Below are 26,694 nucleotides of genomic sequence, written 5' to 3'. Positions count from 1 at the left end.
AACTCTTCCTCAGCAGTGTTCAGAGGCTGGGGAGCCCAATTCAGAGATAAGTACTTTCCAACTTGGACCAGATGACTTAAAGAACACTTCAGTGCTAAAATCGATTATTCTTTGACACTAATGCATACATTAGTCAGGATGTCCCAGGCATCCTGACTCAGCAATCCACTTTGGGGGCACAGAAAGAACAAGGTTCCTTTCTTTGGTTAATTCAGACGTTTTCTTGTTTTTTCTCATCTTCGTTATGTCACTAAGTCATTCTGTAAATTAACAAGATAAACAGTTAAGACAAGATAAACACTTATTCTTTGAAGAACAATAGAGAGAAGACCCCGTATCACCTTCCTCTAAAGCGCGTGGAGAGAAACATAAAAACCGGGCAGGGAGATCTGAGCCTCCCCAAGGGGCCTGGAGCTGGCGGCAGGGTTGCCAGCTCTGGTTCCACCCACCCTCTGCTGCTGCCACATCTGGACCTCACTTTCCTTATCTGTAAAAGGGAATAGATAAAATAGGGGAGAATATATAGGAACTTGCCTTTGCAAATTAAAACCTATTATATATCTATCATTTAAAGGAGGGATATGCCTTAGCAAACAACATACATGTGATTAATATTTATGAAAAGCCTCAAACATTTCCCCCTAAAAACCCCAAATTCATTTATCTCCTATTAATTAGATTTTTGAAGCCCCCTTGCCGCCCCTTGGACAGGCCCAACACACACACGGCCGCCCAGCTTGCCCACAGGGTCCCCACCTCCCCGCCACGAGCCTTCCTGGGCTGAACCTGCCCAGAGCTGTGGCCACACCTCACCTGCTTCTCTGCAGTCGCTCCCTCCACCTGGAAGGCATCAGAAGCCTCTGGAACCAACAACTCTACCTGTTTCCAAGGGCCAGTGCCGATGTCTGTGTCTCGCATTACACGTGCTCACCTTCCTATCACAGGAAGCGCTGCGGCCCCCGGACCTTTGTGTTCGCCACCCCCAGGAGTGATTCCGTGTCGGCCAGCTTTTTCCTGTGCAGCCGTGGATGGCCCCACGGCCAGGGCACAGGACTTGCTCGTTTCATCCTCCATTCTTGGCTGTTTAGAATAAACTGTCAGCTATATTGTTTCTTTACACGTTTCCAAGGTCTTAATCCCTTCTAGATAAGACCAAGCTTCCTGCCTTTACTTTGAGAGACTGACCATACCAAGCTCCCCCAAACCCTGGAAGCAAATTTTGTCATTTCAGCTCTTGTAAATACCTTCCTGACCCTTGACCCCACTGCCTCTTCGGGCTCTGACCCATTTTTGAGTGCCAGGAACATCTCACATCAACCACTTCAAACCCCAGACTCCAGGAAACAATGCTCACCAAGTCAGCCTGCTGTTCATTATGTAAAATACAGCATCGGAATAATGAAGATGTGAGACTCTTCCCTCTGGCCCCGTGAGTAATGAAAAGCCTCCAGGAAGGGCTCATTCATTAAGATTTTATAAGCAGGGGTTGGGGGGGGGAATAAAAGGATATTTGTTTTAAAGAAAGCTATTTTCATCCAGTCTGGTCTTACTTTAGAGGAAATTTGGAGAGAATGTAAATTTATTTTTAAAAAACAGTAAAAATGAAAGCCAGTGCCTGCAAAAAGTCTTTCACCTGCCGGTAAGATGCTTCACTAGTAACATTTTGTTCACAAATTCTAATCAAACAGACAAGAATCTGACTTTTTGTTCTGTGTTCTGATGGCATGTTAATATGTTTAAGTGCCTATACCGGGAATGCAGAGGAAAGCTGAAACTGGCTGTTCTTCCCTGTCATTAAACTTACAGGGATTTACAGCACCTCACTCAACGGGCAAAAATCCAAAATGTCAAAATCCTTTTTGAAATTACCAAAAAACGGTGAAAATGGACAATCCTTCCCCAAGGAAGCAGCGCTCTGGCGGGACAGGAGTCCCTGAAAAGGTGATTGGACAGGGATACACAGCTGAGCTGTGTGCCCCCCGTTCCCCCACCCCGCATGGAAGTCTGAATAATGCTTTACTGTTTAGCAAATAATGATTTCCCTAGCAACGAGCTCAAAAAAAAATTTTTTTTAAAAAGGAATGAAATTAGGAAGAAAGTGAACATTTAACAGACCTTTAGTATTGATTTTCTGTTTCTCAAAGCTATTGAAGATGAGCCCGTAATTTGCACAACTTTGTCTAGTCATTTCTGAGAGCTGTAGTGACTTCACTAAACAGATAGGAATGAACTAGGAAACATCCATCTGTTTAAGAAGTATCAGCTTGTAGTTCATAAGTTGGTGGTCATTTTAAGAAGACCGTCTAAAGACAATGATTTAGGGACTTCCCTGGTGGCACAGTGGTTAAATGGTTAAGAATCCGCCTGCCAATGCAGGGGACACAGGTTTGAGCCCTGGTTCTGGAAGATCCCACATGCCACGGAGCAACTAAGCCCATGCGCCACAACTACTGAGCCTGCGCTCTAGAGCCCATGAGTCACAACTACTGAAGCCCACGTGCCTAGAGCCCGTGCTCCACAAGAGAAGCCACTGCAATGAGAAGCCTGCGCACTGCAATGAAGAGTAGCCCCCGCTCGCCACAACTAGAGAAAGCCTGTGTGCAGCAACGAAGACCCAACACAGCCATAAATAAATAAATTTAATTAAAAAAAAATAAAGACAATGATTTAACAGGTATGACAGCAGAAAGCGTGACTTACCTGTCACCATCTGAGCCACGGAGTCTCACTGAGAGCCGCTTACTCTAGATTAACTTTGCTCCTTTTCAATTGCAGAGTTTTGTGTATTTGTACGGAAAGTAAAACATAGCTGTTAGTATGTTGGCTCCAATAGCAGTAGAAAAACATAGTAAAAACTTAATGTCAGTGTTACATCAGTTTTTTGTGTGCTTTAGATAGAAAATCAATTCAGCTACTTTCGAAAACAAAGTCAGTTGTCTTTTTTTAAAATTCAGTTTCTGGAATGAAAGCAAAGCTTTCGGAAATTGAAATCAATTAAAATCAAAGGCAAAACAACTAATGCTCTTGCTAATTTTGTTTTAGGTGCATTTTCAAAATTCGATGTTGAAAGTAAAATTATTTTTGACTGCTACTATGAATACATTTTTAGCAGAGCAAAGCATCATTATAAAAACATGACCTACCTAACTTAAGGAACCAGTAGGGTAGAAATGCATTTGAAGTTGACTGGGGTACACATATTATTCATAATTGTGTCCAAACAAACTGATATCCTAGAAATAACTGTAGAAGCTATAATTGTCAAAAGTATTAAATAGTTTTCTAAGCATGTCTTTTTGTGAGTAAAAAAAAAAAAAAAATCTCAGCTTGGCTAGTGCCTCTTTTGCCAGTTGGATTTTTTCTTTAGAAATGGTTGAACCTTGGAAGAACTACAGTGAAGTCAGTCTAAGTGCTTAGCCACATTTTTTGACTTATTTTTGTAGATGAATTCTCTGTATTTTGGCTGCATGTTTCTTTCAAAATCAACTGGAGATCCTTAATCAGTATTCAACAAATAGAAAAAAAAATCTTCTGCTTTTGAAGTTTGAGAAGGTTACATTGTTGCAACAAAACCTGTGAACCAGATAGTGCGGAGGTATCTCCAGAACACCTGAGGGAATGACACAGTGGGACCTCCATGTGTGTTTAAGGTTTAATTTTCAAATTTTCTTACTGTGTTTTGGCCTGTATCAGTTTGTAGGTAGAATGTTTTGATTGAGCTTATATGTTTAATTGGATCTCTAGATATTTTGTACTGAGAAGGCCCGTGATTTTTCCAACATTTGAACTCAGTGACCACTCAAAAAAATCATAGAGATGAATTATTTGGTGCTTTTGTCTTCAAACCTATTTATTAAGGAAAGTTCCTATACAGTGCTATAAAGATAGTACCTGTGAAAATATTTGGCATATCTATGAAAGTAAGTGATTAAAAAGGAGGATGTTTTCCATTTAGCAGATTTTCTCTAAGTTTACCCAGCATCTCAGCATCTGTAGAGAGAGGCGTTTTCTCCATTAAAAATACACTCTTCAGAGGAGTCAGTTTAATGCACCAATAATTCCAGATGTATAAAACCATAAAATGTGACCTGAAAAAAATGCAGATGATTTAATGAAACATTTAAAATAACAAGACTATTGGGGAAAAAAAAAACTCTCAAAAATGAGATTATATAGTTAAGAAATGGAATGGATTTTATGAAATATACCAAAAGGAAAAAGTTTTCTTGACCCTTTTAGGGTCTGTGGCTGGGTCTGAAAAGAAAACCGACAAAGACAGATTATCAGGAGAAAAGCATACAGACTTTATTAAAATTTTACATGTACGTGGGAGCCTTCACGAGAGAATGAAGATCCGAAGAAGCCATCAGAGCAGGAGTCTTTTCTACCTTTAGGCAAATAAACCATAAATTTGTCAAGAGTTGACGAGGAGTTTGGGACTAAGGGTAGGTAAATGATGGCGTAACTAGGAAGATAAGGGCGAGTTTAACAAGTTCGTTTGTACAGATTTTTCTTCATGGTTCAATCAGTTTTGTTTTATCATGTATAAATTATGTAGTGTTTTTACTTTAGTTTTAGCGTTTTTAGTTTTTTTAGCATTTTTAAGTTACATATAACAAAAAGCCCCCGTTTGACTGTGTGGTTCAATTCTCAGTTATCCCTCCCCAAATCCCCAACCTACACACTCTGTTCCCAAGCAACTGCTGACATGTTTTCTGTCATGATAGTGTTTGCAACTTGCCTTTTATGGAATTTCATACACCTGGAATCAGAGAGATGGGCCTGCGTCTGGCTTCTTTCATCTGCTGTGTTTTTAAGATTCATCGACAATGTTGTCGCATGTATCAGTCGCATCCTTTTCTTGTTGGGTAGCATTCCATTGTGTGGACACACCACATTCTATTATATTCCATTGTATGGATATGCCACATCTTACTATATTCCACTGGAGGGGTTCACCACATCTTATTATATTCCTTTGTAGGGATACACCACATCTTATTACCTTCCATTGTATGGATAAACCACATTTTTATTGCATTCCATTTATGAGTATACCACAAGTAATCCATTTACTGCCTGATGGGCATTTGAGTCGTTTTCAGTTTCTGACAAATATCAGTAGCGCTGCTCTGAGCATTCACATGTAAGCCCTCGTGCAGAAATGAGATATCTTGGGTAGATTCCTAGGAATGGAAACTGCTAAATATGAGTGTGTGTGTATGTTTAACTTTGCCAGAAACTGCCCAGCAGTTTCCCAAAGTGGCTGTTCCATTTTACATTCCCTTTAGGATGGGTGCTCCAGTTTGTCTCATAATTAAATGATACTGGGTTCTTTGAATAGAAGGCATTTGGATGATGAAAGGCAGGACTCTGTTACTTACAGCTCCAAAGGGGACGCCTCCAGGCTCAGGATGACAGCAACCTGGAACCCTCCAGGGCACCTTGTACGTGGGGGTGGCCTGCAGTTGGCAGGTGGAGCTACTTGAGCTTTCTGGAGATTTTGGGTATTTTTTTTTTTTTTTTAATTTTTATTTATTTGTTTATTTATTTATGGCTGTGTTGGGTCTTCGTTTCTGTGCGAGGGCTTTCTCTAGTTGCGGCAAGTGGGGGCCACTCTTCATCACGGTGCGCGGGCCTCTCACTATCGTGGTCTCTCTTGTTGCGGAGCACAGGCTCCAGACGCTCAGGCTCAGCAATTGTGGCACACGGGCCCAGCCGCTCCGCGGCATGTGGGATCTTCCCAGACCAGGGCTCGAACCCGTGTCTCCTGCACTGGCAGGCAGATTCTCAACCACTGCGCCACCAGGGAAGCCCCCGATTTTGGGTATTTTGAATAATTCCATGGTCTCTAGTAAAAGGGGGCCATTCCTGGGTGGGAGGTGTCGGGACCTCTGTAGGTGGGGTGTGTGTTTTCTAACTCAGGAGTGTCAGAGCCTGAGAAAGGAAGAAGTTGGGATAGGAGCTTAGTCGCTGCCCATGGAGGGCACTTGAGAGATTTCAGCCCTGACTTCAAGACGGGATCAGCACAACACTCGTGACACATCATAATACACAGTTACTCCACATCCTTGAAAACACTGGGTTTGACAGTGTTTACTTTCAGAAATTCTGCTGCTTCTAGTAGATGTAAATTTGCTTTTACCTTATGACTGCTGAACATCTTTTCATGTGGCCGATGACCATTTGCACAGCTTATTTTGTGAAGTGCCTTTTCAAATCTTTGGATCAATTTTTGTTGAGCTATTTGATCCTTATTATTGACCTGAAGAGGTTAATACAAATTTTTCGATATATAGTGAATATTTTCTCTCAGTCTGTGGGTTACATTTTCACATATAATGTGTGGCATCTTTCAAGCAACAGAAGTATTTCATTTTGGTGGCAGCTACTGTATCAATTTTCTTTTTGTGGGTTATGTGAAGTTTTGTGATTTCAGGTCTCAGACTCATTGCCTGTAGTACATACGTTGTGTAGATGGTGAGAGGTAAGGGGTAATGTCTGTTTTTCCCCCAAATTGATATCAAGTTGTCCCGGCACCATTTGTTGAAAAGATTATCTTTTCTCCATTGAATTATCGTGACATTTTTGTCAAAAATCAGTTCACCATATAAGTTTGGCCTATTTCTGGACCATCTGTTTTGTTCCATTGATCTGCACATTTATCCTTATGCCAGTGTCGGACTCTGGATTACTGTAGAATTATTTAAATCTTGTTTTATAGATTGCTTTGGACTTTGCATTGTCATAAAAATTTTAAATCAGCTTTCAGTTTCTACAAAAAGCCTGTTTGGATTTTGATTGGGATTGCATTGAGTTTATAGATCAATATTGGAGAATAGACATCTTAACTAGATTAAGTCTTCCAGTCCATGAACATAGCATCTCTCTCCATTTATTTAGGTCTTCTTTAATTTCTCTCAGTGATGTTTTATAGTTTTAATTGTATAGGTCTTGTACTGCTTTTGTTAATTCAATTCTTCATATTATTTTTCCTAATATTAAATAGAAATGTTATTACAGTTTATTTTCCAGTTGCTTGCTGCTTCCATATATAAATACATTTTATTTTTGTTTATTAATCATTGTCTTACCACCTTGCTAAATTCACCAACTTTGTGAGATTTTCAACCTTTATTTCTTCAGTTATTTTTTGTGCTTCTTTTTCTCTCTTCTATCCTTCTTGGACTCCAAGTACACAAGTGAAAACTTCTTAAATTGTCCCACAGGCTTTGAGGGTCTGTTCATTTTTACTTCACCTTTTTCCTTTCTGTTTTTCACTTACATAATTTCTATTGATATGCCTTCAGGTTCACCGACTCTTTCTTCTGCCTTCTCCAATCTGCTGTTGAGTTCATCTAGTGAGTTTTTTTTTCATTTCAGTTATTGTGCTTTCAGCTCCAGAAATGTTACAGAAGTATTTTTACAGTTCTCACTTCTCAGTTTTGACTTTATATGTTTACCCATTGACTCATTAAGACCACATTTAAAAAAATTCTTTCTGCGTGTTTTAATACGTGCTTTGATGTCCTTGTCTGCAAATCCGACATCTAGACCCTATCAGAGTCAGTTTCTACAGCCTTTTTCCTTCAACTTGGGGTAGACGTATTTGTGGTTGTTTCTTTTTATGGCTTCTCATTTTTGTTTAAAAACTATGTATAGAGAGAATGGATAAACAACAAGGTCCCACTGTAGAGCAAGGAGAACTACATTCAATATCATGTGATAAACCATAATGGAAAAGAATATGAAAAAGAATGTATATATATATATATATATATATGTATAACTGAGTCACTTTGCTGTACAGCAGAAATTAACACGTTGTAAATCAACTATACTTCAATTAAAAAAAAAAACAACTGTACAGTGTAGATAGGATGCTGCAGCTCCTCTGGATCTGTTGTTTGTCTGAGGATCACTGGCGTCCTGCCCCAGTGGGCACTGGCTTTCCCGGACTCACACTGTACTTGTGCATCTCTCCTGCCGGGGCAGGGGCTCTGCCCCAGGCCTTCGTGCCTCGGCTGCTCCTTCCCAAGCCCGATGTCCTGGGGTCTCCCTGTGCCATCTGGAGGTCCCGCACTTGTGCTGTCCCTGCTGGTGCTCCGGCCCAGCCTGTCTGTTCCCTGCTTCAGGTTTCTCTCCCCACTCCCCACTTCTCTGCCCATCACACCTGTGTCCTTGGACACCTCCAGCCAGGAAGGCTTCAGCCTACTTCTGCACGAGCCGCACGCGTGCTGGGAGATGCATGCAGTGTATTCACAGACATTATGCAGGGCTCTGTCCTTTGGGATGTACTCCCCTCTCACACACCTCCTTCCGGCCAGCCTGTCGGACTCTCCACCACAGATGCTTGCTTACTGGTCAGCCAGGAGACAAGTAGACTTTGTGCTCAGCTTTTGCATCTCACCTTTGTGAGGCTCTTTCACGGCAAGGACTTTCCCCTTCAATTTCCAGCTTTCCCTGACTCTGTCCTGGAGGCAGTAACAATGATTTTTCTGTGACTGGAGTAGCAAGTGGGTGTTGGGATCACCATCAGCAAAAAGACACAAACTCATGATTCTTACCCTTTGTTCTCAGTGTCTGTTCAGAGCAAAGTCTCTCAGGCTTTTGTCTGCTTTTGGTGACTTTCCAGTGCCTTCTAATTGTTATTCTTTTCATCTAGTTTTCATCATTTTCATCTGTAGAGGATTTTTCAACTGTACCACTACCATTACCAAAATCTTCTGCTTTTAGTTTTCAGGATGAAGGTATGAGGATTCTTTAACAAGCTGTACTCTGTATTCTCACAAAATCTTATAGTCAAAAATGAAAATAAATTGCTAAACATCTTAGAACATTTAAACAATTGATCATATACTAGGCCCCAAGTGAATTATTGATGGACTTAAAAAGGTAAAATTTATAGTCAGTGATTTTCAGTTGAGGACTAAACCAGGTGTGATTCTAAGGGTAGGATATGCAGATCAACAAGCCACAGTCTCTGTCTGGGAGTACATGCATGTATGGCCTAGGAAATTCCAATGAAACAAAGAAAAATCCTCCTCTCAGTTATTTTTAGCTTAAAGAAGAAATCATACTGAAATTATATACTGTTTAGAGATGAATGGAAATAAATATTACATGTCAAAACCAGTGATATTTTTTATTATTAATGTTTTTATATACTACGAGACTGGTAGGAAATTTTCAGTAGTTACATTTAAAAGGTCTTTAGTAGATTTCTTAGGCATCTGGATCGACAGACTGAAGTATTTAATTGAGAGTTTGAAAAACATTATCACAAAAGCTGGCTTAAGTTCTTTAATGGAGTCTGACACTTAATAGGTGTATTATATAAACACACGTGTGTTTTTTTCAGCAAGTACTATATATTATTGGCCTTATGGTAAATCTATTATTACGTGAATTCAGTATATTTTCTTAGGTAAAATTTTCGTCTTCAGCCACTCAGAAAAAACTAGTTTATCCACAATTATTTTGTGTTTGTCTTGTATTTACTTACACATCAGTGGCATCTTTTCCCTATTACCTTCACAGGTTTTCATATGTTTATTAAATTTTCAGATATTTTTATTATTTTTTGCTTAGCCTGGTGTTTTCATACTCTGATAACACAATTAGATATCTCGGCTTGCAATTGTATTTTTGAGTAAGGCTTGCATTTTTGTTTGTTTAGATTTTATGTAGCTTTTAATATTCTTGGGTTTTGGTAGTCAATTCTGAAGCTTTTATACTTATGCAAATAGAATGAAGCTTTGCCCATTCTAGAACTTTAGAATATGTATTTTGATTTTGTTTTTTTTTATACTCAGCAAAGTTGTTTGACCAGCTTTAATTTGTTTTTTTCACCTTAAATGCAGCAGTATCTTCTTTTTTGTGGAACAGTCCAGCCCACTTGAGTGTTTTATTAATACTGAACTCATTTTCCCATATGTTCAACATTGTTGCTGGCCTTTGTAGTCTCTTTTTGTTTCTGTATTTATTACTCATTGGAACAGTACCCTCTTTTCTTTGTATGAGACAAGAGGTAATTGTATGTGACTAAATGTATTTGCAGGATTTATGATGTTCAAAGAAGTTGCATTCATTATTTTCTGCCATTCTTACCATCACATCCTATTTTTAAGACTAACCACATTTAGGAGGTCCGCTTTGTACAAGGAACTGTCCGTGGTCTCTGCACGTAGTAGCCCAGGTGCCCCAACATCCTCCCATGAGACTTCTGTGGTGGGGACAGGCCCTCTGGACAGCTCCTCACATCTTAGTCCTTCAGTTTTCCATCATGAAATGCAACACTTTCCCCAGGCTGTTCTGCGAATATGTGTCCAGAATGAACTTTGTTTTCTTCTATGTTCTTTTAGTAAGGCATAATTTAGGTACAATACAATGCACAGATCTTAATCATCCAGTCTAAGTTTCGATAATTATGTCCATCCACCTAACCATCAGCCCGGAAAATTCCTTCATGTATATTACCATTTACTTCCCCCCCTCCACTCACCAGAGAAACGTATTTTCTGGTTTCTATCTCTATAGATGATTTCTGAGTGTTTCTAGACTTCACATAAGTGAAGAGAAATTTTGTGTCTCGTTTCTTCCACTCAACGTAATATTTTTAGATTCCTTCATGGCGCTGTGCTTATTTGTATTCCGGCTCCCTTTTCTTGCAGAGTAGTGTCTATTGTACAAATATCCTACAATCCGATGGACATCTGGGTTCCTCCCATCTGGGCTGTACTGAGCACAGTGCCATGGACATTTCCGTGCCTGTCTTGTCATGGACATGCACCTCCAACATGACTCTTAGGTAAATGACAAGTGGGCCGTGGGTTAGGTTTGTGTTTCAAGTTACAAGAAGAGTTTGTGCCATTTTTCACTTCTCTCAACAATTTAAGAGAGCCTTGGGGGCTAACCCCTACACCAGCACTTGATCTTGTGACTTTCTAAATGTAGCCCTTCTGGTGGGCAGGTGGTGGTCCCCCCTAGTGTGTCCTGTCCCTGCTGTCACCCAGGTGGGTTCAGTTCCCCACTGGCTTCGCAAGTTTTCAGAGTGGGATATGGACTTTTCCTCTAACAGGGCTTGGGATTTGAACACAGTTTGACTTGATGTTTTTTTTGTTGAGTCTTAAACTTCAGTGGCCAGCTTTCTGAAATGTTGAGTCGCTCTGGGGGTTGCTCCCAGCTGTGGTCCTGGCTCCCTGGCTTTGGGAGTTTCTCTGCTCTGCTGGCCTCCAAGGCCGGTGTTCTCCTGGGGTCTAAGCATCAGCCGGTCCACTCACGATCATTCAAGTTGGTGACCATGTTGACTGCCTTCTCCTCGCCAGTCGTTCTGCTGCCATAAAGGCATCTCTTGTCTCAAAGCAGGTTCACGCCTTTCTGGATTTAGTCCATTTGGGTCCTTCTGGGTCCTCAGCTCTCTAAGGATTAGCATGTTAGACAAACGACAACCACAGCAAACTAGGTTTCATAGTTTCCCCGGCTGCTTCGCCCTAGGGTGGGGACGGTCGCGTCTTGAGACTTTGTATACCCGACCTGAAAGCAGAGCGTCATAGTGGCTCCTGTGAATCTCACCCACTGTCCATTGGGTTAGTGTTATTCTCTCTAGTTAAGGTGCTCTCAGACCTCTATTGCTGCTTGTAATGATGTTTTTACAACCTTGGGAGTGTGTTTACAGATTATTCTCGTGTCCTCCAGCGACTGAGACATTTTTCTCCTGCCTTCAAAGGAACAGTCAGCATCATGGGACGCATACTTTCAGGGGGGCCCCCTTTTCTTCTGACTGTGCTCAGCACATTCCTGAAGCTTTCCCCTTTTTCAAAGTCTCCAGGAAGAAACCTGAGGCTTTCTCCTTCTTTTTGTCCTGGCACGTTGTAGGATCTTCAATTTTTCTTTAAAGTTTTAAAAGATATCTTTGCAAGTAGGAGTCCTGGAACAGAAGAGAAGCAGTTTCCTTCAGAGTCGCTCCTCCACGGGGTGCTGGGAGCTCTGTGCTGTGAGGATGCTCTGATTTCTCTGGTCTCTTGATTTCATCCCAGGTGGGGTTTCCGGGATGCGATTTCAAAGTGTGAGTTCACCTCGTTATTACTGTGATTCATGTCTATTTGGCTGTTGATGGTTTTCCTGGACTGGTGTTTATCTGACATCACTCTTTCATTATTTCTCCCTCTTCAGTATTTTTCACCTCATGGAAAGTTTGTTAATCCCTGAGTCCCCTGGAATTCGCTGCTTTAGCATGCCCGGTGCAATAGCATATGCTTGTCTGCTTTTTCCAGGGACTAACCATTCTTTTGCTTCGAGAAGCTGCTCCTGGCTCCTGAGTGGAGGGTCCCTGTCCCCTGCTGCCCTCTCTTCTTCTGTTGTCCCATCAAACTTGTTTGTCATGGGTGGTTTTGATTTTTTAATTTCTTATCGGTCTTTGGGGTCATTCTAATTTATTTTGATGTGGACGTTCTTTTTGTGAAATCATATCCTGTGCTTTAGGTTGTTGATAGCTTAATTTTTAATGTTTTTTTCAGTGGCCGTCATAAAGAAGATCATTCCATGCTGTAGACAGCAGGATTTAGGGACAATAGGACAAACGTTGTATGTCTTTAGTGTAATTATTTAACCTGGAGAAAAGAAGATGTTGAGGTTTCATGGGAGAAATGTAATAACTGAGTACTTATTTCCTGGGAAAGGGACCGGATTTATTTCGCTTAGCTTCCGAGGGCCTGTGTGTGTAGAATAAACAGGTGGCAGATTTAATCTCAGTGTAAAGAGAAGCTTCTAATAACGGGGGCTGCTCCCCACTGAGGTGGACGCTGCGGAGGCTGTGACCTCCCACACTGGAGGGGGGTGGGTGATAGCTGGGTGGCCATGCCTTTGTGACAGTGAGGAAGTCCTGAGTAGGGCAAGGACAAATACCATCCTGTTCTTCAACAAGGCAACAGACTATCAAAAAATTCCCGACTTAGTAAGGAGAGACATTTACTCAGAAGGATTATTGCAAGTGGGGAAAGGAACCATTGCCGCAGGCAAGAACACTGTGCCCGTAACACCTGCATGTGTCTCCAGCCTGGCCAAGTAGGTTTGCTGTGATAGAGAGGAGTGATCAAGGTGGAGAGAACTGGGTGTGTGTGTGTGTGTGTGTGGTCGGGGGGGAGATGAAAGGGGGATGATGGATAGAAGGTGAGAGAACACGCTACCTGAGGCCAGCCTCTCCTAGGGGCAGCAGGGTGGGCTGTCTGCTGCTCAGACTGAAAGGTAAAGAATTATCAATCGTTGATGCTCAGCTCTTCCATCAGGAATTGAGAGATGGTTTGGGAGTAAGAAAACATTTTCAAGAGATTTCATGGAAAGGCTTCTTTTTGGATTTTATTATCCTTCATTTATATGAATGTGTGTGTTTTAATAATTTGACCAAAGATCACATAACCATGATTTTTAATTGATCATGGTGTCCTCACAATAAAATATAAATGGTTAGTTCAGCTTATGCACCTAGATTCTTTGTGGCTCTATTCTTAGAATTTTTAGTTAATATGAAAATTATCATTTTATATATTATTTATTTCTGGGTCATTTTCTCACCATCTGAAAATCAAATTAGAAGATGTTATATGATGTTAGGGGCTGGGAGAGAGGTTAACATGCATTTTGTTCTGCTTGATCCCTGGGGATAAAACAGTTCAGCTAATCGTTTATGAGGCATGAATGGGAGGGTCTGGGTCTGACCTTTTCCCGGGTAAACAAGCAGGCATCTGTGTGTTTCATCTCACAGATGAAACGCATGGGGATGTCACATGGAGAAGAGATGCTTTGCAACCTGCTGTTTACTAGAACACAAGAGGGTGGGGAGATTTCTTGACCTTCAGATGAAACTCAGCATTGTCGAGTTCCATTGCTTCTTGACAACGAGATGTTCCCAGGGGTCATTTCACTTCTCTCCGTGATTTGCAACGTTCCTGCCAGGCACTCCACCAGGCCCCAGGGTTAAAATTGTAGACACCAAGGAGATCATACTCTACAAGTGTCCCAGGGAGAAAAACTTTTCCAGAATTGCAACTATAGACCATGTATATCTTGAGTTGGAAATGTGCAAAATCCAGGAAACCAGGATGAGCAGAGAGAGGGCTGGAAATCAAAGAAGATAAGACCAGTAATATTTGCTGATGGGTTGAACTGGGGCATTCAAGACAGAGAGGGGTCAACAGAGAGGTGAACTGCAGGTAGTTCGCCCTGAGCAACGAGATAGATGGGATTGATATTTGCTGATTCTAAGAGGGATGTGGGCACAGCAAGGTGGTGGGTGAGGTTGGTTTGGAGTTCAGTTTGGGATGAGTTAAGTTTGATAAGCCTATTAGAAATCCAAGTGGTTTTATCAAGTAGGGAGTTAGATTCTGGAACTCAGAGGAGGGCTTCAGGCCAGAGAGGTGGCTGTGGACATGGCCTTTGGATCATCACATCCAGGGTTCTAGAAGGTTGGCCTGTATGGGGGGCTGGTGTATTGGTGGGGTGAGACCAGCAGTGGTCCTAGGTTGATGGGTAGGATTTAGGAGTGAGGTCAGCTTGCATTTTCCCAATCTTCTCTCCTCCTTGAGCAGGGCTGTTCTGATCCGCTGAATAACATTTTATGGGTTATGTAGGCCTTGGGGCAAACTTCAGGGTTGACTTGATGTAGTTCATTTGTCTGTTCTTCTGTCCTCTATTCATTATCCCCAGAGGCGAATTCATTTCCATGAGGGACTCTGTGGGAATCAAATAGTTCAATTATATGGAGGATGAATCTGGGCACAGAGCTTTCTTCACACATTAAGAAGCCCAGGCTGGAAACGAGATTCAAAGCTTATCAGAGTCGGATTCCAATTACATAAATACATACGCCTGTAACAAGTTAATGAGTAAGTTGATTATTCAACAGATTTGTTAGTCCTACTAAGTGTCTGTAAAATATCCTGAAGAATCGATAGAAAATACAAAGGTTTCTGACAACATGGCAGATGGAACTGAGGTTCATGAAACCCCTCCTACTGGAAATACAAAATGCTGGGTAAAATATATATATATATATATATTTATTTTTGTTGTTGTTGTTTTTGAAAAATATAGCTTTGTTTGAAAGAAGAGAAAGTAAGTAAAATCGTCAGGTGCTAGAAATGAAGAGAGATGTAAAAAACCAGAAGCATATCACAGTCAGTGCCACAGTGACTCTGGGAGTTTGGGACTGGCTGGCAGCCCTAAGGATTGACTTGTGATCCCAACAGGAAATTTGGCTGTAGACACTGTGAGTCAGAAGGCCGAGAACATACCCTTTGATTAAAGTTTTCTAACTAGACTGTGTGTGATGGTGAGTGAGGGCAGAGATATTTAAACAGATGACACATGTAAGGAAGGAAAAATAATTTTTCCTCTACCTTTTGTAGTTCTTGCCTGAGACCCCCTATAACAACAGATAGATTAGCAAGAGAAACACAAACAGAAGTTTATTAACTAAAAAGACCAGTGATGTTGGAGGGGGGGACCGGTTATGAGGTGAAAGGAAAAGCACAGTAAACAGGGGTAAGGCTGTCATGCAGGTTTAAGTTGGGAGCCTTCTCCTTGGAGGAGAGCTTCTTGTGATTAGCCATCCTTCTTCTCTTCCTGATATGGAGGGGGAGACACCCTCACAGATGGAGATTTCCCTTATAAATGTAAATTTCCTTCACAAAAGGGCAACTTCTGTTTTCTGAGATTCTCCGGTGTTGGCAGCCACTCAAAATAATCAGCCCCCAATAATCCTATTCCCAAGAGGCCTATTCTGCTCCCCTTCACACACGTGGGCCAGGGGTGCAAATGTTCCTGTGTGCAAGGGGCGTGGAGCGGATAAAACAGGGTTGGAGACTGTCCTGGAGCAGAATACTAGGCACTGATTAAAAGCAGCAAGACTAATCCTTTTCGGACCACAGCAGTGGGGGAGAGACCAGTGTAGACAAACTCAGCTCCCACTGACACGAGGTAAGGGACCAGAAGAGAGAGCAGAAAGGGGATGGGGGTTCTGGAGAAATGGAATTTGACAGAAAAGGGGTGAGGGAGAGTTACTGCCTGTGGCTCGGCTCTGGAGCTGGATAGGGCCATTTATCAGCTTTGCATTTTCTTGAGCAAAAGACTCAGCAAAGACCAAGGGCCTGGGGTGGCCTTAGGGACAGAGGTGCAGGTGGCAGCCTGGCTACCAAGGGTCAGGTCTCAGCACTGCAGTGGGTGGTCCTGTGTGCTGCCTGGGGCGTTCCCAGATCACAGACGAACACTTAGATGTGTGGAATTCTGGCAGAAGGAAGCTCAGACCACGCGATGGCATTTTCACAAGTCAGAATAAAGGAATCCCAGAAACTATAAAACTGCACTGAAGGTGGGATCGCGATTTAAAATAATAATAAACTTACAAGATTGAGCATAAAACAGAGAAAAGACAAGCGATATTTAGAAGGAGAAAAGATCTGAGACCTGGTTACAACTATAATTGAAGTTATAAAAATTTAGAAAAAGAATACAGTAAATAATTTATGCAAAAATATTGAAAACTTAAGTAAAATAAGCATTTTTTGAGAAATATGTATTTCCAAAATTGACCCAAGAAAAAAAATAGTAAAAGCCCTAAATAGCAATGTAAACATTAAAGAAATAGAATTGGTGATTTAATTTTAAAAAAATCTGTTCACAAAAAACAGGTCCCATTTGTTTTACAGGTAGGTTTCATCAAACTTTCCACAAAGAGGTGGACCTTGCGTTTCTTTGAATAAAGATAGGAAATTCTCCCAATTCTTTATGAGGCCAAAAAACCTTGAAAAAAGACAGTATCTGTAACTCAATCTCACTTAAAATCATAAATAAAACAAATACTACATAAAACACCATCCAACCAAATCCATCAATATGAAACAATAACCACATTATGATCAGGTAGATTTTATTCCCTGGTTTAGAAATGTTCAAAATAAGAAAATCAATGAGGTATCGATCACATTAACACGTTAAATGAGAAAATGTGTGATTGTTTCTAAAGATTCAATAGAAAAATATGACAAAATTCTGCCCCCACTCATGACTAAAAAATAAAAATCATCTTAAATAAGAACAAAAGCAAAGTTTAAATACCTGAATGTAGTATGAAAAAACCCTGTAATTAATGCTGAAACATAAGTATTCTCTTCAAGAAAAAGAAGAGAATAACCATTCTCACCATTTTTTAAAAATTCAACGCCTTACTGAGGATTCTAATAAATATAATGAGACAAGTAGTAATCATAAAGGGAATAAGAATTTCAAGGGTAAGGAAGAAGGTCTTATTCACAGAACACAGAATGTACAAAATCCAAAGAATCTATCGATAAGCCATTACAGATAATAAAGGAGCTCACTAAACTGTTGATACAAAAAAATCATTAGTATTCCTATACACCTGGAACAACTAATCAGAAAATGTAATAAAATAGGCTATTGATTTGTTGATTATCACTGAAAGATATTAGTTAATGGTATTGGCTATCTGTCTTAGAAAGTTATTAATACTTTTTGTTTCTTTATTAACATATTTCTTCCAGTTTGTTATAATGACCATTTTTTGAATCAGAAGAAATTGTTAACCTGAAATAAATAGACTTGGGTTTATTTGGGATCAGTAGAGAATTGCAAGTCAGGGTCTGCAACCCTGGTGAGCCAAGTGCAAGTTCCCACATGGGGAGAAGGATGCTTTTATAGAAGAAAAGGAAGGTGGGTGGGCTTAGTAAACAGAGCCCCGGCCTCTCATTGGCTGAGTCCCTGCCTGGAAAGAGGATGGGTCTGTCTTCTTCCTGTCGGGCTGGGCTGTGGTCTCTGGGTATAAGAGCTCCTCCTGCTGGCCTCCCAGCTCTACTTAATTGGAGTTTCTGTTTATTAATTTTTTACAAAAAAAAACAAAGCCTCTAAAATAACATCATGACTAAGTTCTTTATACAAGACAATAGAAGGTAAATTAAATTGCTTTGGGAGAAAATGCAACTCTTTGGTTATCCATTCCCGGACATTCAAGGATAACTTGAATATAATCATGAACAGAAGCCAGAGGAAGGGACTTGGTAGGCATTTTGTTTTCATTCTGGGTTTAACCAAAGTCTGGGATGCTGTTTCCAGATTAATCCAGTATGGCATTAAGTCATCAAATTTAATTTAGATAGAATATTTTAGCCAGGTAACTCAGGGAGTATATTTATACCTGAAAAACGAACTGGTAAAAATTTTTGAATTAAAATAAATTAAGAGATAAACGTGTAGGTTGATGGCATTCGTGAAAATTTTTACACTTAAAGTAATGTCTTGTCTATGGCTTTATTTCCAACCATATTTAAAATCTATACTTAGGCATGCACAGAATTTATGAAATTTTTTCTTGGGGTCAGGAAAAATATTTCAGAATTTCGATATGCCAAGAAAATAAAAATTATATATATATGTATATATATATATTCTGAAAAAGAAACCAAACCATTGTTTAGTTACAGATATACCTATACTGTATTCCCTTCTCAGAGAGAAGCCAGGTCAGAAGTTCACACTACCTTTGTTCTGCCTGTGAACAAAATTTCAAAAGACGTAAGAATGAGTGGGCAATTAATTGCTAAAGAATATAGTCACTAATGACTTGAAACTTTAGTCTTTGAAGTTTCAGTTATTTGGTTTGTGACATTAAAAATTGGCTTTACAGATGAAAATATGTGGCAGCTATTGAAGTGAGTTGAGAACCTTAACAAAAATGACCCAGTTCTTTTCAAATATTTTTTTAAACGTATTCCGTAGAGATGTGAGGACTTTAAATTAAGAACTGCAACTGTGATATTCAGTGAGGGAATATTTAAATAACCAGAGCTCTGTGAAACTCAATGGACCATGCAAATGTTTCTCATACTGCCTTGTGTAATCAGACTTAATTAAATATCGACATTCTTAGAATAATTGCTGAAAATTGTCTCTATCAAAAAGATAGCTACAAAAAAACTGGTATTAAATGCAAGGACACCAGTAACGACAACTAACCTCAGATATGAGCTTGCCATGCCAGGCGGGAGCATGGGTGTCCCCAGGACACAGGAAGGACCTTTAGGGTCTCCTCTTACTGGCTAAAAATGAAGAGTGATCCTTCACTTGAAGTGTTGCCTTGGAATCCTGAAGGCTGGGTGTGGGAGTGGAGAGAGTTCTGGGTGTGGATCCAGGCCACCATCAGAATAGGCTACCTGGCCTGGCCCAACCTTGGGGGAATCATTGGCTTTGTGTGTGTCCTTTGGTCAAAGTTGGGAAGCTTACGTGAAAAAGGAGTTTTATCTGCTACACTGCACTTCATTTCAAAAGGTACTTGACAAGGCTCATGCAAGATACAGAATATGAAGAGATTTAAAATTTATAAACTGATGCAATTTTTCTTCCCACATCACTTGGTCTTATTCCCCTTGTTGTGCAGTCCCTGAAAAGGCCCTCACAGTGCACTTGTGTCATATTGAATGGAGCTGTGAAACACTATAAGAGCAGCTCTTAAGATGGATACTGGCACTTCTCCTTTCATTTAACCTTGACATTGTAAGTTGTTAGTTACCTATACACAAATGTATGGGGAATGTTTGATATTATTCATTGTCACCGAATGGTATCAGCAGCCCCAATAATTACACAGGAATAGCAATACAAGAAAAAAAAAAAATCCTGGGGTGATTATCATTATTCAGATGATTCTGTCAGGGTGAGAAAAAGGACAATAAAGACATGCTCAGGAATGAATTTTGCCCTTTGTTTTCCGTCTTGATCATCTAAACTGATGCAATTTGAAAAGGAAGAAAAAACATAACTCTAATAGCAAAATCAGCACCCCAAATGCTTTCTGAAGATCATATACAGTTACTGGAGACGGAATACACATTTAGCTTTGCATTTTCTAGTAGCCAAGGGGGAGAAATCTAACCCCTTCCATGATCCATGGTGTTAATAATACAAATAAAACATATTGCTGGAAGAGGAGCATATTTATTTCTTTTTTTGAGGCCTGAGAGCAATTTTCCCATGAGTTTTTATGATATATCATAATAAAAAACATCTTTGAAATCCTTACAGGAAATTCAACCAAAAGCTTTGAATATCTGCTTATCACCTTCTACGTCCCTGATGGGATGGTGCCAGGCACAGCTCAGTGAAAGCAGTTCCGAGAGAAGCTGGCTCCCCAGGGTGGATAAGCAAGTCTCAGATGGTTGGGTTAATCCAAGCATTACTTTACAGCATCTGTGGGATGAGGCCTGGATGTCCCAAAGGCGCTCTTCCATGCGGGACTCCTGAAGGATCTTGTGTCAAAGACTTATAATCAGATTTACCTATAATCTCTTCTTTAAATAATGTCTTTCTGGCAGATGAGTCCTTGGTTTCACTTCCTAGGAACTGGTTGGACTTTTCAGGGGGTCTGGCCCTTGGCAGAGGTGGGTGAGCCGGGGCAGGATTTGAGCAGACTTCTGTCTCTCCAGGTCTTGTCTGTGGGGAAGCAGATGTTCACAGCTGGCATCCTTCCAGGGGCTGGGGGAGGAGGGACCCTCACCATTGGAGTGGGGAGCATGGGTTCCAGCCCTTCCTCCTGGAAATTGCTCCTCTTGGAGCAGGGGGCAGCAGGGTGTGTGTGAGCAGAGTCCTGGGGGAGGGATTAGCCAACATAATCAACATCCTCGTAACGTTAGGATGGTCATGATATTAACTATCATGTATTTTTCAAGATCCAAAAGTTTCCAGGATTTTCTGTGAGCTTTTAACCTATATTATAGCCTTTAAACCTTTTAGTGACTCTATGAAATAAATATAATGTACATTTCACAAATTAAAAAACAAGGCTTAGAGGTGGTGTATAAGGTGCCCAGTGTCACACAACTAGTACGGGTTGCTATGGACTGAATTACTTCCCTTTGAAATGCTTATGTTGAAGCCCTAACCCTTGGTATAACTGCGTTTGGAGATAAGGCTTAAATAGGTCATACGGGGACCCTAATCCAATAGGGGTCCTTATCAGAAAAGGAAGAGACACCAGCACCCTCTTTGCACCACGTGTGGACACGGGGAGGAGCTGGCATCTGCAGCCCAGGGCTCCCCCGGTAATGGAATCACCAGCACCTTGACTTCCTATCTCTCAGAACTCTGAGGAATAAATTTCTGTTGTTTAAACCACCCAGTCTGTGATGTATTGTTATGGCAGCTGGAGCTGAGTGAGACAAGATGCAAAGGCCGAATGTGGATTCGGTCTGTGTGTCCCCTGAGGTCTTTCATTCCTGCCAGGATCCCTCCGGGTGACGGTGCTAACTTACCACTGGCAGCGTCCTGTCACCTGCAGGGCTGTGTCCCACATGCTCTCATGCCCTTGGCACTGAGGGACATCCAGGCTTTTCTTGTTCTGAAATGTCTGGAGTCCCACCCAAATTCTTGTTTGCACTGAGTTGTGTTTCACAATCTTGTGACTGGGGTGGAGAGAAGCCTGGGACTTACCCCGGAGGAGACCTGGGAAGGATGGCTGCCTTCAGTAAGGGCAGGGCTGGGAGGTGGAAACTCGGCCTGGTTTCCATTCCTGAGGCCAAAGTCCCAGTGCGGCGCCTGGGCCTGGAAGGTCCAGGACTCTGTATGTTGCACCCTGGGAGTCCAACAGTGCAGCTGGGAGCCCCTGTAGTAGCCGGAAACATCCTGAGATGGAAACCGCACAGTCCAGACTGGGACCTGAACCCACCATCTTTTAACTGAGATCACACACCTGGTCTCAGGACTTAATGAAGCTCAGGTTCTTGATGTCTCATTGCAAAAAGAATTTAGTGAGAGGCAAAGTGATAGGTAAGAAGTAGATTTATTTAGAGAGAAACACACTTCACAGACAGAGTGTAGGCCATCTCAGAAGGTGAGAGGCCCCGAAATATGGAGTGATTAGTTTTTATGGGCTAGGTAATTTCATAGGCCAATGAGTGGGAGGATTATTCCAACTATTTTGGAGAAGGGGCAGAGATTTCCAGGAATTGGGCCACTGCCCCCTTTTTAACCTTTTATGGTTGGCCTTGGAACAGTCATGGCACCTGTGGGTGTGCCATTTAGATGCTGATGTATTATAGTGAGCATATAATGAGGCTTAAAATCTAGTGGAAGTCGAATCTTCTGCCACCTTGGACCTAGTTGGTTCTAACCAGTTTATGTTGTGTCCTCAATGACTACGTCATTCTCTTAAAGGTTGTGCCCTGCCCCCTTCCCTCCTGTTTCAGGCACATATGAACACAACTGAGAATGCAGTGTGGCCTTGTTGTGAAAACTAGCATTTGCTGAAATAGCCTAAGATGTTTACACATCATTTTTTTTTTTTTTAATTGGCCGTGCCGCATGGATTGCGGGACCTTAGTTCCACAACCAGGGATCAAACCCTGGCCCCCAGCAGTGAAAGCACTGAGTAGTAACCACTGGACCTCCAGGGAATTCCCTACATCATTTTTTTTTTTTTAAGTAAGAGAATCAGCCAAAAGTAATAAGCAGAACTGTGAGCTCAAAGTACTGTAGGAGAGCAAAAGTAAAAGATTTCAGAGTAGGGAGAAGAAATTAAACATGTTGGTGAATTTCAGGAAGGATTCTCTGTGTAAATGTGGATGTAAAGTCCTCACTTGAACACAGCTGCAGGGTGTCTTTTCCTTGGAAGCTCACACCCAAGCTCTAGTGTGGCAGTGTGATTGCAGATCTTAGAACGGGTCACAGACTTCCAGAAATGGTTTGGATGTGGAGCTTTTTCCCTCATACCTTCTAGTAGGAGAGATGGGTTGTGGGACGCAGCTGGGGCCGTGGTGGAGACCGTTTGAGAAAGGCCTGCTTTTCTTCTAATCCTTCATCCTATTTGATGTCCTTGCCCACAAGTCTGAAAATGTGTCAGTTTATGGAGACATATTTCATATAGCCTGTTTTTGTGAGAAATCAGTGTTCACCTCTCAAAGGTTCTGAGTGTGGAGAGCCTGTCTGTGAGGGCTCTTTTCTCACCATTCCTCAGTGATGACCAAACAAATTAAACATTCTGCTTGTTGACAAAAAAAATAATCAGTCAACCTAAGACATGGAAAATTGTATTCAAGCCAAGTTTTAGGATCACAACCTGGGAACAGCATCTCAGAAAGCTCCAAGAACTGTTCTGCCCATTAGAAGTCAAGGCACGGTTATATAAGTTTTCTTAAGACAGAGGGCTATTCATTAAATGACATATTATTGTCAGTTTACACAATCCAGATCTAAAGGTCATGTGACCCCTTATCAGGAAGGAATGTTATCTTATCAAGAAGAATTTTTCTCACTGATGCTGGGAGAATGTTGCTCTTTATGGTTGAGCAGGTATTTCTGCCGATGGGGGAGATTTGGTCCATGCATAATGCAGATACACAATGCACCCTGGGGGGAGGGAGGAGGTCAAAGGACAGAAAAAATGTTTATGTTTAAATTTTTCTTGTCTTGCCATAAGACATGACTTTTATTTCACATGCTTCATAGAAAGTGTGCAACTCTCATGAGGAGAACCTTTAAACTCTTTTAAGTGATGCCGTTAGCATTATATTCATACTCAGTAAATATATGCTAAATTTTAGTGTACAGGCATGAGCAAAAAAAATGGCTGTTGCAACATCATAGTTTATATGAGAATAGATCATTCAGAAAATAAAAAGTAATCTAAAAATATATGACCTGTCCACTTTAACTCACTTAGAATAAAAAATAAAACAAGGCTCCCACAGTATGGCCGGCGACATTAGCTAGCGCTCGCTCTACTCTCTCTAACGGGGAAACAGCGGACTACAAGAGACTGAGCTGTATCTGCCTCTATTTCCAACAGACTCACGTTCAACTTTCGCTCACAAAAAAAAAAAAAAAAAAAAGCCGGGAAAATTTTATTAACTCTTTTTTAAAAAAAGTTAATATAAAATTATAGCAAAAAAGGAACCTGAACTTTAGTAACACAGCTGGAACAATCCGCAGCGGCGGCGGCAGCGGCGGGAGAAGAGATTTAATTTAGTTGATTTTCTGTGGTTGTTGGTTGTTCGCTAGTCTCACGGTGATGGAAGCTGCACATTTTTTCGAAGGGACCGAGAAGCTGCTGGAGGTTTGGTTCTCCAGGCAGCAACCCGACGCAAACCAAGGATCTGGGGATCTTTGCACCATCCCAAGATCCGAGTGGGACATACTTTTGAAGGATGTGCAATGTTCAATCATAAGTGTGACAAAAACTGACAAGCAGGAAGCTTATGTACTCAGTGAGAGTAGCATGTTTGTCTCCAAGAGACGTTTCATTTTGAAGACATGTGGTACCACCCTCTTGCTGAAAGCACTGGTTCCCCTGTTGAAACTTGCTAGGGATTACAGTGGGTTTGACTCAATTCAAAGCTTCTTTTATTCTCGTAAGAATTTCATGAAGCCTTCTCACCAAGGGTACCCACACCGGAATTTCCAGGAAGAAATAGAGTTTCTTAATGCAATTTTCCCAAATGGAGCAGCATATTGTATGGGACGCATGAATTCTGATTGTTGGTACTTGTATACTTTGGATTTCCCAGAGAGTCGGGTAATCAGTCAGCCAGATCAAACCCTGGAAATTCTGATGAGTGAGCTTGACCCAGCAGTTATGGACCAGTTCTACATGAAAGATGGTGTTACTGCAAAGGATGTCACTCGTGAGAGTGGAATTCGTGACCTGATACCAGGTTCTGTCATTGATGCCACACTGTTCAACCCTTGTGGGTATTCAATGAATGGAATGAAATCGGATGGAACTTATTGGACTATTCACATCACTCCAGAACCAGAATTTTCTTATGTTAGCTTTGAAACAAACTTAAGTCAGACCTCCTATGATGACCTGATCAGGAAAGTTGTGGAAGTCTTCAAGCCAGGAAAATTTGTGACCACCCTGTTTGTAAATCAGAGTTCTAAATGTCGCACAGTGCTTTCTTCGCCCCAGAAGATTGAAGGTTTTAAACGTCTTGATTGCCAGAGCGCTATGTTCAATGATTACAATTTTGTTTTTACCAGTTTTGCTAAGAAGCAGCAACAACAGCAGAGTTGATTAAGAAAAATGAAGAAAAAACGCAAAAAGAGAACACACATAGAAGAAGGTGGTGGCTGCTTTTTAGATATTGATACCAAGGGCCATGCTTTCCATAACCACCACCTTGTAGTTACAGAAAGCCCTAGATGTAATGATAGTGTAATCATTTTGAATTGTATGCATTATTATATCAAGGAGTTAGATATCTTGCATGAATGCTCTCTTCTGTGTTTAGGTATCCTATGCCACTCTTGCTGTGAAATTGAAGTGCATGTAGAAAAAACCTTTTACTATATGAAACTTTACAACACTTGTGAAAACAACTCAATTTGGTTTATGCACAGTGTAATATTTCTCCAGGTATCATCCAAAATTCCCCACAGACAAGGCTTTCGTCCTCATTAGGTGTTGGCCTCAGCCTAGCCATCTGGGACTGTTCTATTAAATTGCTACCAGGATTTTGCATCCAGTTACCTCCACTTTCTAGAACATATTCTCTACTAATGTTATTGAAACCAATTTCTACTTCATACAGATGTTTTTGCAGCACCAATCAAAGTTCTTCTTCCACGAGTCGAGTCCTCTACGAAAATGACTGCAGTTATCCATTTTGTGTATTACTATCTCACTGCTTCCTATACTTGTGTGACTTTAATTGATTCATTCCTCACCATGGTGTCTCCCTCCCAACCACACCCCTAAAAAATTTTAAAAAAGAGAAAAAAAAAAAAAAAAAACAAATTTGCTATAACTGTATTTTTAAGTGCATGCCTGCTAGGTGTGACCATTTAAACTATCTATAAACACTATAGGGGAAACCCTAAAAACTAAAAACTTAGAGATCATGTGAGAACAAAGTAAGGATTAGGATATTAATGCTGGGGAGGGCCACCCAGTGATCCTGTCACCCAGTGACAGTGAATCTCATTTGTAGGATCCTTCCTGAAATAGATCACCCTATAATCACGTGGTACTGATACCTAAAACTTGGCCTCTGCACACTGGTGCCGAATCAAATCTCAGAGACAGTTTTGGGTGAAGTAGAAAAGAATACCTTTATTGCTTTGCCAGGCAAAAGGGGACACAGTGGTCTAATGCCTCAAAAACTGTGTGACCCAACCCCAGGGGACTTGGTGAGGAGTTTTATAGCAATGGTTCCAGGGCAGGGCTGCTGAAAAGGATCAGAGTGTGTGCAGGGCCTGCATTCCTTTAGACTGGACTCAGGAGATATCCTGTTGAGCTTCTCAAACTGTGATCTTCTCTGGAATGAAGGATGCTAACATCTTCCATTTATGGGGGTTTTAGTTCTGCAGAAGAGCTTAAAGATATTGGTATGTGTGTCCCTTGAGGCAGAACCAGGACCCTGCCCCCAGGCTGCACTACTGTTTCCTGACTGCTCCTCCCTTGTCTCTGCATCCCCTCCCTTCCCTGATTAGCAACTGTTTGAACCTGCCCATTGGAACTCAGGGAAGGTCATGGAGGCTGCGGTCTATTCCCTACAAATGAAAAACAGGGGACACAGAAAGGCTTCCATACCCAGGAGCCCCACAGGGTCCTGCTTGGTTTCAGTAGTGGGTGTTAGAAGGTTCTTGTCAGGAAGAGTCTGTACACTTGTATCTAATTGTCATTAATGTTAT

At 41.2% G+C, this 26,694-nt stretch overlaps 2 protein-coding genes across 2 annotated transcripts in view; both read left to right on the top strand.

Annotated features, from left to right (window-relative positions):
* Window positions 1-26,694, top strand: part of VWC2 (von Willebrand factor C domain containing 2) — a 112,600-nt gene that overhangs the window by 35,896 nt on the left and 50,010 nt on the right. The gene's annotated exons all lie outside the window — the stretch shown is intronic.
* On the top strand, window positions 23,751-25,750 carry LOC118901314 (S-adenosylmethionine decarboxylase proenzyme-like). Its single transcript, XM_036864505.1, has one exon. It carries the CDS (start codon window positions 24,071-24,073, stop codon window positions 25,073-25,075), a length of 1,005 nt encoding a protein of 334 aa, XP_036720400.1. The 5' UTR covers window positions 23,751-24,070; the 3' UTR covers window positions 25,076-25,750.

This window comes from Balaenoptera musculus, chromosome 9 (assembly GCF_009873245.2).
Source record: "Balaenoptera musculus isolate JJ_BM4_2016_0621 chromosome 9, mBalMus1.pri.v3, whole genome shotgun sequence".
Lineage (NCBI taxonomy): Eukaryota > Metazoa > Chordata > Mammalia > Artiodactyla > Balaenopteridae > Balaenoptera > Balaenoptera musculus.
The sequence above is the reverse complement of the archived record's forward strand: the minus strand, read 5'-3'. Positions and strand labels throughout refer to the sequence as shown.